Genomic DNA, 13,245 nt, shown 5'->3' with positions numbered 1-13,245 from the left:
TGTTTTCATTTATACTGCAATATCTTGTAGAGAGGCATTTCAGTCCTGAATAGGTTCAGATACTGCTGTTAGGAAACTTGTATTTTACTTATAGACTTATAAACTGCTTCAGAAGCATACGTTTCTTTATTGCTAAGAGCTCTTGTTCATACCTTCCTAGAGACAGTCAACTGACAAATTGAATGATTTAGATAATGTAGAAAAATTCCCATTTTTTTTCTATATAGAGAGATTTTCTTTAAAATGAAAACTATTTCCCCATTATCAATTTAAAATCAAGAGTCGGGTGTTTTGTTTGAAATATTCATACACAAATCTTTTAGATCTGTGGCATAGTTTGCTCTTTGTCAAACTTATGATATTCATTTAATATAATCTATTTGCTTTCTTATTATTTTAAGCCCTTCTATTACTCGGAGAATTCATTGCATACTATGGGTATGGTTATAATGTTTGCATTCCCTTCATACAAAATAAATTTTTGAAAATTTTTAATGCTTTGTTGAATGACCTAAGAGAAGGCAGAGCACATCTACCTGCTTGCGAGCATTTCCCATGTTTTGTCTTCACATGTTTTTTTCTCCATCTATGTCATTGTTTTTCTGAGGACTTCCAAAATTGGTCAAATGGTTTCTTCTGAGCAGGACAGCACATATCTTTGTTTCAAGTATTTTGCTGTAAGATTACCTGATCTGCAGGTAATTTAGATTTCTTTACTCTTTATTTATTTATTTGTTTACAGGTAAGTTTTTCAGTCCTCTTTTTCTTTCTTCCAACATATTTTGATTTGGGAGAGGGGAGGAAAGACGAGGTAGACGGAAAGAGAGAGGGAAGAAGAAATCTTGTATGGCCTTCATATCAAAATCTTAGGCTGAAAAAAGTGTAACTTCCTTTTTTTTTTTTAATATAAATTAGTAACTAGATGAAAATAGTATATTCCACCTGTGTAATTGTTTCTTAAGCGTTCAGAGCTACAGTTCCACAGCCCCTTTTCCACTGGCTGGAGGACGAGTGGGTAGCACCACCTGCTGGCATCGCCGGCTGGAAATAGTGCGGAGCTGCACCCCTGTTGGAGGTGAGCGTACCTGAAACAGCTTTAATCTAGCAAACCTTGTATACTAATAGCTACAGTGATGTGGAGATAAAGCTTCAGCGATGGTCCTGCTCTTCAAAAACCCAGCGCTTCACTGCAATTTGCACTCAACCTGAATAAATGATTGCTTTGGATATATCTACGTGTACCTCAGTCACAAGAAGATTAGGAGGAGTAATTCAATCTCAGTGGATCATGTGGCATGAGATATCTAGCAGAAGATGTTTCCGAGATGGGAAATTACTGTTAAGTAGGTGATTAAGTCAGTTTTTGCCCTTTTCTGCCACTGAACTTCTAAGTCTCGCTATGTGTGCATGCAGACAGTGCAAGCAAGAGTAGAACAGTGACTCCATAAAAATGTTGGTACGCATCTGTTTAAAAACAGAAATTAAAAGCATCATTTTAAATCTGTGTTGCTAATTATAATAAGCAAATATGCTTATTGTGAGTGACTATAGAGAACAACTGGGCAGTTTTCTGAAGTTTCCTGTGCCCATCAGTCGCTTGCCCAGGTGAGGCGGTCGGTGGCTGGGCTGGCCCAGGGCCAGAACACACAACAGAACCAAACACTCCACGACCCCCACTTTTCTCTGAGCTCCCTCTGATTTGTGGTGTGTTTTGGTTTTTTTTTTTAAAGTTTAGAGCTTGCTGTGGTTTGATTACGTTATAAGTGCCTGCTGTAAATTCTCTTGGAAAGGGATGTATAGGAGCAAATATTAAAATTCCCACAGTACTTGCTTATGGTTCACTGCCAATACAAACTATAGAAGTGTGCCAGTAACTGCAGATCACAAACTCTCTTTATCACTCATCAGTGGAAAAAGGGCAATGGAAAAAACTGCTTTTATATTATAAATGCCAATTAATGAATGAATGCTAAGCTAAGGTGGAACAGACTTTCAATTTCTAGTCCCATTTGGCTTTTATATATCCATGCCAATTACACTGCGGTAGATGCAGGAGATGTGCTCACAAATGAGAGGGCTGATATACTCGGGGTGATCTTTGGCGTTAACATACCACATCAGAAGTAGCTGTCATCTGTGATTCCTGATTCTCTCGCCCTTAATTTTTTCTTTTCTTTAATGAGTCTTTGAATGAGAGGAATTCTGTTTAATTAAGCAAAACTCTTGGTTTCTGAGTCTGAAATGTGGTCTGAGGGGACAAGCCATGCATCTGCAGCGAGTCATGCTCTCTGTGGGTGTCTGGAGATCACTGCCAAGGTCTCAGCAAGCGCAGTCCTTCTCAAACACTGGGGTGGGAACGTAGCTGCACTTCTTGGTGCTTTCTTGGTGCTTTCTACTTAAAGTAGGGTACACAGAGGATGTTTGGAAAAAAATCATGTTTTGCTAGTTGATGCTTAGCCAGGGTTTTCGGGCATGTCTGGTTCAGGCACATGCTGAGACAGGCAGCCAAGGGAAGGGATTCTACAACTTCTTGGTACTTGGACTGCTGCTGAGATACTATCCAGGCTCACCTGAGCTGTAAGCATCATGAGAGACCGTCTTTGTCCATGAACAATACAATTTGGACAAACTTTGTCTCTCAGAGATAGTCGTATCACAACAGAGGTACTTTGTTAGGGTAGCGTGGAAGTTTCAGCGGTGAATTACAGACAACACCCATCTTCCAGAACTGCATCTGGTGACTTACGTGAGAACTGAACTGATTCAAACTGCCCAGAGGGAAGAATGTCCATGCTTCACTTTTATACTCATTGTAAAGTAAACACCCTTCTGTTCAAGTGCGGTCAATGACAGGCAAATATCTCTTCGTTCATCTGATTCTGCTGGTGCGGTGTCCTGGCAGCATGGTCATCGGTGGGAGTCCGGCAGTTAACTTCAGTGAACCAGGCTTGTGATCCGCTCGCTCCGGTGAGCGTACAAATTCAGAGTGTTTGAACAACCCCAGGAGGGACCAGGGGATTTCAGACCCACTAAAGACTCTTCTATCATATTTGGACAGTTCTGTGGAACCGGAGGGACAATATTTAATGACAGAGTGATTTAACCCATCTATTTCTCAAAAGCTCAAACAGTGTCAACTCCAGTCCACACTGAGCACAGGCAGAAAGATAATAAGCTTACTCAGTCGGTTCATATTTTATGTTACCACTGTCAAATATTTTCTTACCAAAATCACTGGCTGTCTAAACTGCTGAGTTTACACAAGTCCATTGTAATTTGTGCGGTGATTAAATATTAAAACAGTGTATTTTCAGAGGAAATAAATTTAGAGCAGACCACTTTGTTCTTTAGCAGAGGATCTCTGCTCCTGTCAGTTAGGAGATGGAGCAAACATTCTTCCCTCTAATAGCATAATTATTCAAAAAGGTTTGCAACAATCTCTTTGTAGAATTTGTGCTCATGCTTTAGAGTCATTCTTTTATTCCAAAATGAGGATAAAAGGTTTAAGATTCAACAGCTGACAAGATGATGCGGGTTTACAAACAAAATTTGGAGGAGAAAGGGCCCAATTGTATGTGAAAGAGTTATCAATTTATATAGAAATCTACAACTAAAGATGCTTCACCATGCTATTTAATTTTAAGAGTCTTCTCCTGTCTCTTAAGAAATTTAATGGTTTCACTTTACAGCCACCTGAGGTACTGCTTCGCAAAGCAAAAAAAGTAACGTAAATTTGGAAACCATCAGTTTCTTAAGCATGTTTTAATATATAACAGTAATGCTTTCATTTTAATAGATGGCATTTTTAGTGTTAATAACTTTTGCTAAAATCAGTAGGTTTATTTTTCAAATTTTGAGAATGCCCCTGCTTCTGCAGTATAAGCGACAAAAAAGCTGCAGTCTTGGGTTAGATCAGGTATAATTACTGATGCTTTGGCAAGTGGAGACCTCTCTGTGTGTGCATGCATATTACATCTTTTCCATCTGAAACCTAGGAAAAGATGTACTTTGGCTTTCATTGTCATTTTCATACAATTTTCTGTGTCGTTCTTTTTCTCCCCCTTTTTTTTTTTTTCCCATCTTATTAGTGCAGATTGGAAATCAACGTTCTTTGGGGGAGTGCCAGATAATTCTTTGAATACCTAATGTTGTCTGTAATCTAATGGGGTTATTTTCCTAGGTAAAGGTCTCCCAGGTTTGTTCCTCGAGTGTACTGAGCACATCGTTAATCTATACCATGTGCTGGCTGAATTTCACCTTGAACATGCAGTAAAAATATCTGTGTGTGTATACTGAGTAAGTTTGATGTGCTTTAGTGCCCATAAGCGATGAAGAGGAAGGAGGCATTCTGTTTGATAACATTGCCAAATCCGCCATTGACCCTTTTGACACCTCTTCTGGATCGGTACAGCTGATAGCTATCAAACCTGTGGCTCTACCTGCTGTTCACGCTGCATCAGATAGGAGCCAGGAATCTGCCATCATTAATGGAGAGGTAAGGACTGTCTGATAATGTCTCCAGCTGTTTCCTTGGCTATATCCACAGGGGGAACAATATTAAGCCCCTTGCAGTTGAGGACTGGTAGGAGCTTTTCACCCTGATGCTTTGTAAAGTCCCATTAGCATTGTGGGCTCGGAGGTCTGAGAATTTAAGATCTGCTCTTTCGCAATGCAAACGACCTTGGAAAAGCCAATCATCTATATTCCTACCTTCTCAATATCCTTCTATCATAGTAGTTTTAACAAGATGAGTAATGAAGGCAGAGAGCAGAATAAGGTCTTTGTCTACATGAATTCTGTGGCTGAACATGGAAATGCATACAGATCATCTGAGTCCCAGGCTGATCTTTCAATACCGAGCAACACATCTCACTCGGAGCAAGAAGGGGTGGAACAGGACCCCGGCTTTGCTCAGTTGGCACTCCAGCCTGCGCACAGAGGGTGCAATTTTTTCCTGGGAACAAAGCTGAATGGCGCTGGCCAAAAACCATGCTTTGGCTCCAACACTTGTATGATTATTCATGTTCTTATGTAGATTTGATCAAGACTGGTCCATTTACAAAGAACTGAGACTTTTATATAGTTGTTAAACATTATGGGGACAAGCCGGAGAGGTGCCTTGTTTGCAAACTCACACTGCAACAGTCATTTAAAGATCAGCCTGAATCTCTCTGATGCTGTTTAAAAGCAACAGGGAGGGCTGCTGCCAGAGACACCGTAAAAGACAGTATCTTCAGGCTTCCCATGTGGGCCTGGATTAGAGCAGTCTGCCATGCTCCATTTCATACTTATATTTTAAGTCCTGATGTGCCACGTAGTTTCCAAACCCAGAGAAAGGCTAATTTAGATTTCAGCATCTATTTTCTGTATGTCAACAGGATGGCACTCCTGGTGCTGCATGCTGTCTTGTACATACAATTTATGGTGCTGCATGCTGTCTTGTACATACATTTCTTGAGATTTGTGAGAATACTGTAGAATTTGACTCTGGAAGCTCAAAGCCCAAGTAAATTTCTCATTTCCATGTAACTGACAACTTGAAGCAGGAGGGAAATTATCTCCATACTTAGGAGCATCCATGGCACCTCGCCTGTAGCAGGTCAGACCAAACACCCATTTTTTCGAGGATCCTCTCTCTGACATTGGCCTGTAACAGATTTGTAAGGAAGAATACAAACCAGAGGAACACACGATTATCTTTGACCAGAATTCTTCCCCAGCCACCACTGATGACTTATTTTTTGTAGTGAGGGGTGATGTCTCTGTATTTACTGGACCCTAGAAGAGTTTTCATTGGGGAGTTCTCCCCATGGTGCCCAAAAGCAAGCATGGCATTGGGTCACGACAGTTGGCTAACATCATCGGTGTTTTTCTTCAGTGGGTGTATCTGAGTCACTGTTGTGATGGTACATATTTTTTAGGCTAAAATTATTTAACCATCTGCCAAGCCATAAAAATGCAGCGACTCTGTTCACTTGCAGTTCCTCGTTGCTTACAGATGGCACGGTGCGGTACAAAAAGTGCTCTGTAAAATGACACATGCAGCGCATCAAAGACTCCAACAATACCTTTTGGAAGTAGCCAGCCCAGCACCATGCTTTAAACATCTTTTTGCCTTTTAGGTGAACAAGGCTTTGAAGCAGAAGTCCGATATAGAACACTACCGCAACAAGCTGCGCTTGAAAGCCAAGAGGAAAGGGTACTATGATTTCCCACAGGTTGATAACAACAAGGGGCTGACAGAGAGAAAAAGGATGTATGAAAAAAATCAGAAAGAATTTGACCACATTTTGGATCCAGATGCAGATGTCTCGTCTCCATTTGCTGAGCCTAAGACCAGGTGAGATCTTTTATAAGCAATTCTTCATCTGGGAGGAAAGTTGGGGTTGCAGGGAATCAAAGGGGGCGTTCTTAATGAGCCAGCTGTTTGCTGTATGGTCAGCTGTCCCTCCTACTTCATAAAGAAAATTTATACAACCCATGGTTATTTATGAAAGTATGTTATCTGGTAAAACTGCAATGTGGTTAAAAAGAAAGAAATGGAAAGACAAAAAAAAATAAGGGAAGGGACTGTTGCAAGTTCTTGTGAGTCATTTTCCAAGTAAGGTAAATAGAAAAAGCGGTGGTAGTTTCTGTTGGTAATACTGAGAGTGGTCTTAAGCCAGGCAGTTAGCATCTGAATTCATTCTTTTCCGAAGTTCAGTGGTGGTGTTATTTTGTCATTATTTTATCTGAATATAACTATTGCAGTAGGCATAAGATAACACAACCAGTACGCTGTCCATGTGTTTCAGTAAGTCCTGCAGGGATGGGATCTGTAAGGATGTGCATGTCCCTGGTATTGGTGATCTTCCTGCGCCTTTAACAGAGAAAGTCATAATTTGCTCATCTGTACGTGAAGCTGGCATATTGTATAACAGAACTAATGTTTGATTAACTCTTCACTGTCTCTTGAAGGTGGCACACCAGTAGTATTCATCTCCCCATTTTAGGAACGAGGGGGGAGCGTACATGCTGGTTCTGCCTCAGCCTACAGTGGGTGGGTGGGTGGGTGGACCTGCTCCACTGCTGGTGCTCTCTGAAGCACAATTTGAGACATAGAAAAGAGGAGGTCACACCAGTCCCAGCCAAGGAATGGCACAGTACGCAGATTCCTCTTCCTTAGGGGTGGTGGAGGTGTGAAGGATTATAAGAGTGCGTTTGCCATTGCACCTCACACCACAAGGGCACTGGTTCGTACTGTAATGAGGGACCAGCAGCAGTTGATCCATGAGAGAAAAAGGGATGCTGAAGTGCAGTTCCTTTGGAAATGTTCTCATGCCTAGAGGTGCAATCTTGCATCCCATCTCCTGGAAAGTTCAGGACCAAAGTTTTCCTACGAGCATAAATCATGACTGCAATCAAAGCATCAGTGGTGACGCAGCCTTTGCACATAGTGCAACTTTAGCAATTACCCTTGGGGCACAGAGAAGAAAAAGACTGCAATGGGAATTATAAAAGTAGTGTTGGCTTAGAACCTGGGCAAAACCTGTGATCAGATGAACTTCTATAGGTCTAGTGTTAAATGACTGAGGGACACTGCCCTTGATGGGCCATTTCCCAGGGTTGCACTGGTCAATAGAGAAAAAAGATGCTGACTTAACTGTATGTTATGTCCTTGCTGGAGGGTCTGGGGCATCATTTGCTTGTGCAGCTTTCCAGTGAAGGAGGAATAAATTGCTCCAAATGAACTGAAAAGGTAAGATACTGAGGAGTAGCAGGAGTCCTGCTCTGTCTGCACAGTCTGTCCAGAAGACATAAATGAAACAGTAGAAACACATGACTGTGTTGTACATATAGTGAAGGACTGAGGCATTACTTTGGATATTTATTATGTGTCACATGCCATGTAGGAAATGTTTAAAACGTTACACATGAAGTTTTAATGCTAACCATCTGCTTTTTGTTAAATATACTGATGTTTGTTCGTGTGCCAATGTGCTGAAAGGTCCCGGAATACATTTTTTCTGTGTGCTTTCTAATGTGTTGTGTAAAGCTGTCATAGTCTATTTGAGATAGTGATCGCTGGCATGATGTAAACTGCTTGAAGGCAGGTATACTGCTGTAGAGGAATGATTTCATTGTGTAGCTGAACCATAAAAGGCTGACTGCTGGATTTACTTGTTAAATATATAGTCTATATCTCTACGTAGGAAGAGAGACGAACCGTTTCTGATGCACTTTCTGCAATGACACAAAGCATTTAAAGAACTTCACAGATGTTGCAGATGTTTGCAAACAAACCAGTTCCAAAGTCTATGCTAAAATTTCCAAACTAAGACCTGAAACTGAAGTTGACATGCTGCAACGCATGACAGCTTTATTGTCTTCATTTTTCTAACTAAGATGGCTAAAATGGCATACTGCTGGAGAGAAACCTTGAACAATACTGCAAGGTAATGTGTGGTTTGGTTATTGGTAAATGAATCAATACAATTGTATTTCCGTAACAAAATAAAATTGCTTTTAAAGCAATCTAGGTTAGCACAAAATTGAAAAGATTTGATTTCTAACTTTTTCTGCTTTGTATCGTTGTTTGTATCATTATATTTCCAGCAATTAAAAACTGAAAAATTGAATTTTAATTTTTTTTTTTTAAAACATCACTTGGGGTAAGTAAAGGATTTCAAAGTTTCTAGGGAAAAGGTCTATTCCACTCTTTTCTCTTTTGTGTATATTCTACTAACTTAAATCACATTATTACAACATTTCCAAAATATATCAGAAAATAAGGCTGTGGTTGATCACATTATTCAAGATCACCTTTGCATTTTGGATTTGTTTTAAATTGCATTTAAAAGTGATTTACAAAATATCACCGCTAAATAATTTGATTTGTTCAAGAACAAACAGCTTTGTCCTCTTCGTACCTTTGAGTCTTCTGTACCATAAAATTCATGTTTTAAAATGTTCCAGTTGTGTTCCCAGAAGGCAATTGCTAACCCATTTGAATGCCAGTTGTTAGCGTTCATACCTCCTTTCTCATTAGTAAAACTTTCTTAAATGAGCTAATTGGCAATCTCAAGGCAATTTTTAAGAGTCTACTGATGATATGCACTATTCTGGGTTTTTCTTTAATAGTTTGTAATCAGGTCAAGAATCTGCATGTATCAGAGAGTTGTATATTTGAAAATTATTAGAAATATTAGAAAATATATCACAACTGCATCACCTACTTATTTATGGACCTACTGTAAAACGTGTATGAAATCTTAGAGACCTTTAATGTAGGAACATAAAGATTGTCAGATCTGATTAGCCTTAGCATAACCTAATTCCCCATGTTTTCCGGTAATACTGGCAGTGTAGTCTTGGAAGAAATAAGATAAGGCACTTTAATTTATTCAATATTACATTTATAGGGAAAACTTATTCCAAAACCTCTGCTTGTCTTCTGCTTTGGCAGCGCATTTGGGATTTTCAAACATGCGCATGGAGATTTTTGATTAAAAGTCACACAGATGTTTTTGAAAGTTGCCTTAAAATTAAGTACATGTTTGAGTACTTCGTTTAATCAGAAGTGTGAAATTGATTATTTTTTTTTTTTGTTCTACCTTTTATTCTATCTGATCATGTAAACGTCTGTCTGTCTGGATTTCTGCAAACCAGTTTCTGCTGCTCTAAACTGTCAAGGTAAAAAGTTCTGCTAACCAAATCTGTAATATCTGAAGAATCGGCAAGTTCATTTGGACTGTGTTGTGTTTCCACTTCCTTGATGGTCCTTGAGAGGTTAAACAATGAAACCCTTGTAACTGCTGAATGGCACAGAGGCTACTTAACATGGTTTCCTCTTATGTCCCATACAGAAGCGGTCCTAGGCTTTTCAATATTGTAGTAGATCTCTTTGTAATCAGCTCAGGTAGTCCCAAACATTTAAAACTCTGGCGACCTTATTTTTACCCTACTTATTAACTCACATAGAGCTCTCAGCCACTGCCTTGCTTTAATGCAAGCATTTTTTGCCCTTCAATCAAATATTAGCACAGGGTTGCATTTCCTCTTGCGTTACCTGGCAAGCATAGAATGATGGAAAAGTCACCGAAGCCTTCTCCCGTCAGTAGCCCCTCTCAAATTTCTGCTTTCAGCTCTTCAAGAAAATAACTAACCACCAGACACGTTATGAGAACAGCATCTACTAAACTTTTTTGGTTTAGATGTAGCCTTCATAAAAGATGCAGCTTGATGAAGCGTGAAGTTCCTGTATCACGATTTGGCAACCACTCCGGAAGAGTTTATGTACTATAGCTATGTTCTGTATCTTACAGAGAAATGCTGTGTTCAGTTTTGTATAACCGATAACAAGGAAAGAAATGGTGGCGTTGGAAAGATTGCAGGATATTTTGGGTATTGAGTTATATGCTGTCTTTCTAGTCCCTTTGCTTCTGAGGATACAATGTGGCATCCTTTTGCTCCAGTGCTGCTCAGAGCTACACTGGAAGCGGTTTAATCCCAGAGAGTACGGCGCTCTGATGAAGTTGTGGCCAGTTACCAAACTGGCTATTTAAAAACAGCATCTTGCAGGCAGTTCCCTCCCACTCCTGCCTCTCTTCCCGTTCACTTTGCTGGGTGTTTATTTCACTGGAGCGTTACGCCGCTTCTCTCTCGTTGCTCAGGATCAGCGACCAAAATCTCTGCTCCCCATCTAAGTGTGTATTATTTTTGGTAATAGCACCTATTTATTTTTTATGACTTTGAATCGTGTCATCTGAGGTTAAAAGGGTTCTGACATCCTCTTGGGACATATTTAATCTGATAAGCTCCCACATATGATGCCCATGTCTTTTACGTAGCTTTATTTTCTTTAACAGTAAACAAACTTAATGATCTCTTAATAACGTTATTGATTTTCAGCACTTCCATATACATAGAAACAATAGCCTCTAATAAAGCAGCATTTTTATGGACCTCATCATTTTAGAATAAAGGTAAGTATGAAAACTGCTGCCTGTCACTTTTTTGTTTTCTTTTCGTTTTACTGTTTTCTTGTTTCATGTTTTCTAGGCAACCGATGAAGAACTCGGTATACAGAAGCAGGCAGTCTTTGAACAGTCCTAGCCCAGGAGAAACTGAGATGGATCTTCTTGTGACTCGAGAAAGACCCAGACGTGGAATCCGTAACAGTGGATATGACGTAAGTTTATCAGATATATGCAGTGAAATTTGCTCAGTAAAGTCTTAACTTATGTCTAAACCCAGGAAACTATTGATGAGCTATAAGCCAGAGTGCCATTGGGTATTCAACGCTGCAGTATGTTATGTGCACTCAGCATCCTCAAAAAGTCTCAGGATACTCAGAGCACAGACTCTTTCACGTACTTTATAGCTGTATTCCATTTTACAGTCTGAAATGCAAACAAAACATTTGCCCTGTGTCGTGGTTTAGGCCCGGCTAAGAAGCAAAGTTACTGAACAAAATTCGTCCTGTTTCACCTTAAACCAGGACACCGTGAAATGCATTATTTGCCAAGTATTACATTTTGAATTTAGATAGTTATTCTAAGTATGCAGCCACTTAAATGATACTAAGCTTATTTTCATTGCAATTAAAATCCTTAGTTCTGTACCCCTGATACTGCTCCCCTGATTCAGAAAAATGGACAAACAACTTCTGGGAGTTTCACTTAAATCCAGATGTCAGTGTTTTGTGGAAATCCCCTAGGAACAGATAATTGTCCTCTTACTACATCAGAACTGGGAGAATTTTGAATAGGTAAATGTGATAACTAGCCGGATGAGATGCTGGCTCATGGTCCAAGGAACTCACGCAGCCAACGCAAGGCTAGATTAATTGTCTTGTGCAGTCCGAACATACGCTGGGCGCAAGCTGATACTGTGTGCACCCAGAATGAAGGTGAAAACAGTCCCCACACTGCAGTAATGTTGAAATTTTCAGTCCTTCACCAGGTGTACAACATGCTGTAGCTCAGCTATCCCTGAAGATCAGTCCCCGGAAAATGTCTAATCCATTCTGGAAAATAGGGAAGTTCATCTGGTGGTGGTTCATCCTCTAAACTCTGTAGATGACAAGCATTTTGTGTGGGGCTTAATTGTCAACTCTCTCAGCTGCCAGGGATGCGCTTTGAGCAAGGTGAAGGAATGAAGCAAGGTCAGGGGATGTGTTCAGCGAAGTTTAAATCTTTTTCAGAATTCTTCAGGGCATGTTGTAGGTGTCAGATTTCTTAAATGATTTCCTGCATTTGGACACTTCCCGTCAGATTGCATGAGTCATGTTGTGCCATGTAAGTGGGATGACTGCTTCGCTGCTTTCTGAGGCATTCGGGTACATTGCTCTAGCTTGGAAAAAGAACGGTAAAACCTGATAAAGTAGGTTTTACATTGTGCAAAAAGCTTAAATGTTTCCTTTATTATTGGAGCTTTCTTAGGTAATAAAAACATTGTCAAGCCAGCCTCCCTCAGTATTCTGGAAAACATATGTTTCAAGAAAGCAAGAGGTTTTATTAATATGATAACAAAAGGTAGTTTTTCATAGGAGATGTCTTCCTGAAATGAATGTTGAAAACATTCTGGGAACCAGCATGACCTCCTGTTATTAGTTCAAAATAAATATGCCATAAGTAGTTAGCAGAAAATACATTATAATATATTGTGTATACTATATATAAAACATATTTTAAAGAAAAATTGTTTAAAACCTTGAAAGTAGATTAATAAGCTTTATGCAGATTCTGAAAAGTCCTAAAAACAATGATAAACAAAGATCTGTGCACATCACACACAAGTTTGCCTTCACCTTTCTTTTAAGGTTGCAGTTGGGTGAGCTGGCCGTGGCACAGGTTTTTTGTTTTTTTTTTTTACTGACAAGTTACATAAAATTCCTTTTGCCCGACACGCTGCAGATTCACTGCAGTGCACCTCTTCTAACTCTGAATGTATTTGCTGTCTGAAAGCAGAAGAATGCCAGGGGAAAATGGGACAGGATATTGAAATTTAGTTCCCGAGCCTCAGCGCGCAGCGTGGGCTGGTTTCCCTCGCGCCTGTTTTGAGGTTCCTCAGAGCTGTGCCGAGTGTCTGACAGGCGTTGTCTCCCCGGATACCCACGGGTGGGTACTTACATCTCTGTTTGTGCATGGAACTCATATGGATCTCACCAGTGCAGCTAAACACCTCTGCAAATCTGACCTCTGAAAATGGGTGAAAAAGATCACTGAAAAAAGCGCTGGTTTGTATGCTGAACCTTGTGTCTAT

At 39.9% G+C, this 13,245-nt stretch overlaps 1 protein-coding gene across 1 annotated transcript in view; it reads left to right on the top strand.

Annotated features, from left to right (window-relative positions):
• Positions 1-13,245, top strand: part of KIAA1549L (KIAA1549-like ortholog) — a 67,569-nt gene that overhangs the window by 33,949 nt on the left and 20,375 nt on the right. The window contains exons 12-14 of the mRNA XM_009892697.1: positions 4,317-4,495; positions 6,123-6,340; positions 11,041-11,170. Coding sequence (XP_009890999.1) covers positions 4,317-4,495; positions 6,123-6,340; positions 11,041-11,170 — 527 coding nt within the window. The remainder of the gene's footprint in view (positions 1-4,316; positions 4,496-6,122; positions 6,341-11,040; positions 11,171-13,245) is intronic.

Source organism: Charadrius vociferus, unplaced genomic scaffold, assembly GCF_000708025.1.
Source record: "Charadrius vociferus isolate BGI_N301 unplaced genomic scaffold, ASM70802v2 scaffold19, whole genome shotgun sequence".
Taxonomy (NCBI): Eukaryota; Metazoa; Chordata; class Aves; order Charadriiformes; family Charadriidae; genus Charadrius; species Charadrius vociferus.
The sequence above is the reverse complement of the archived record's forward strand: the minus strand, read 5'-3'. Positions and strand labels throughout refer to the sequence as shown.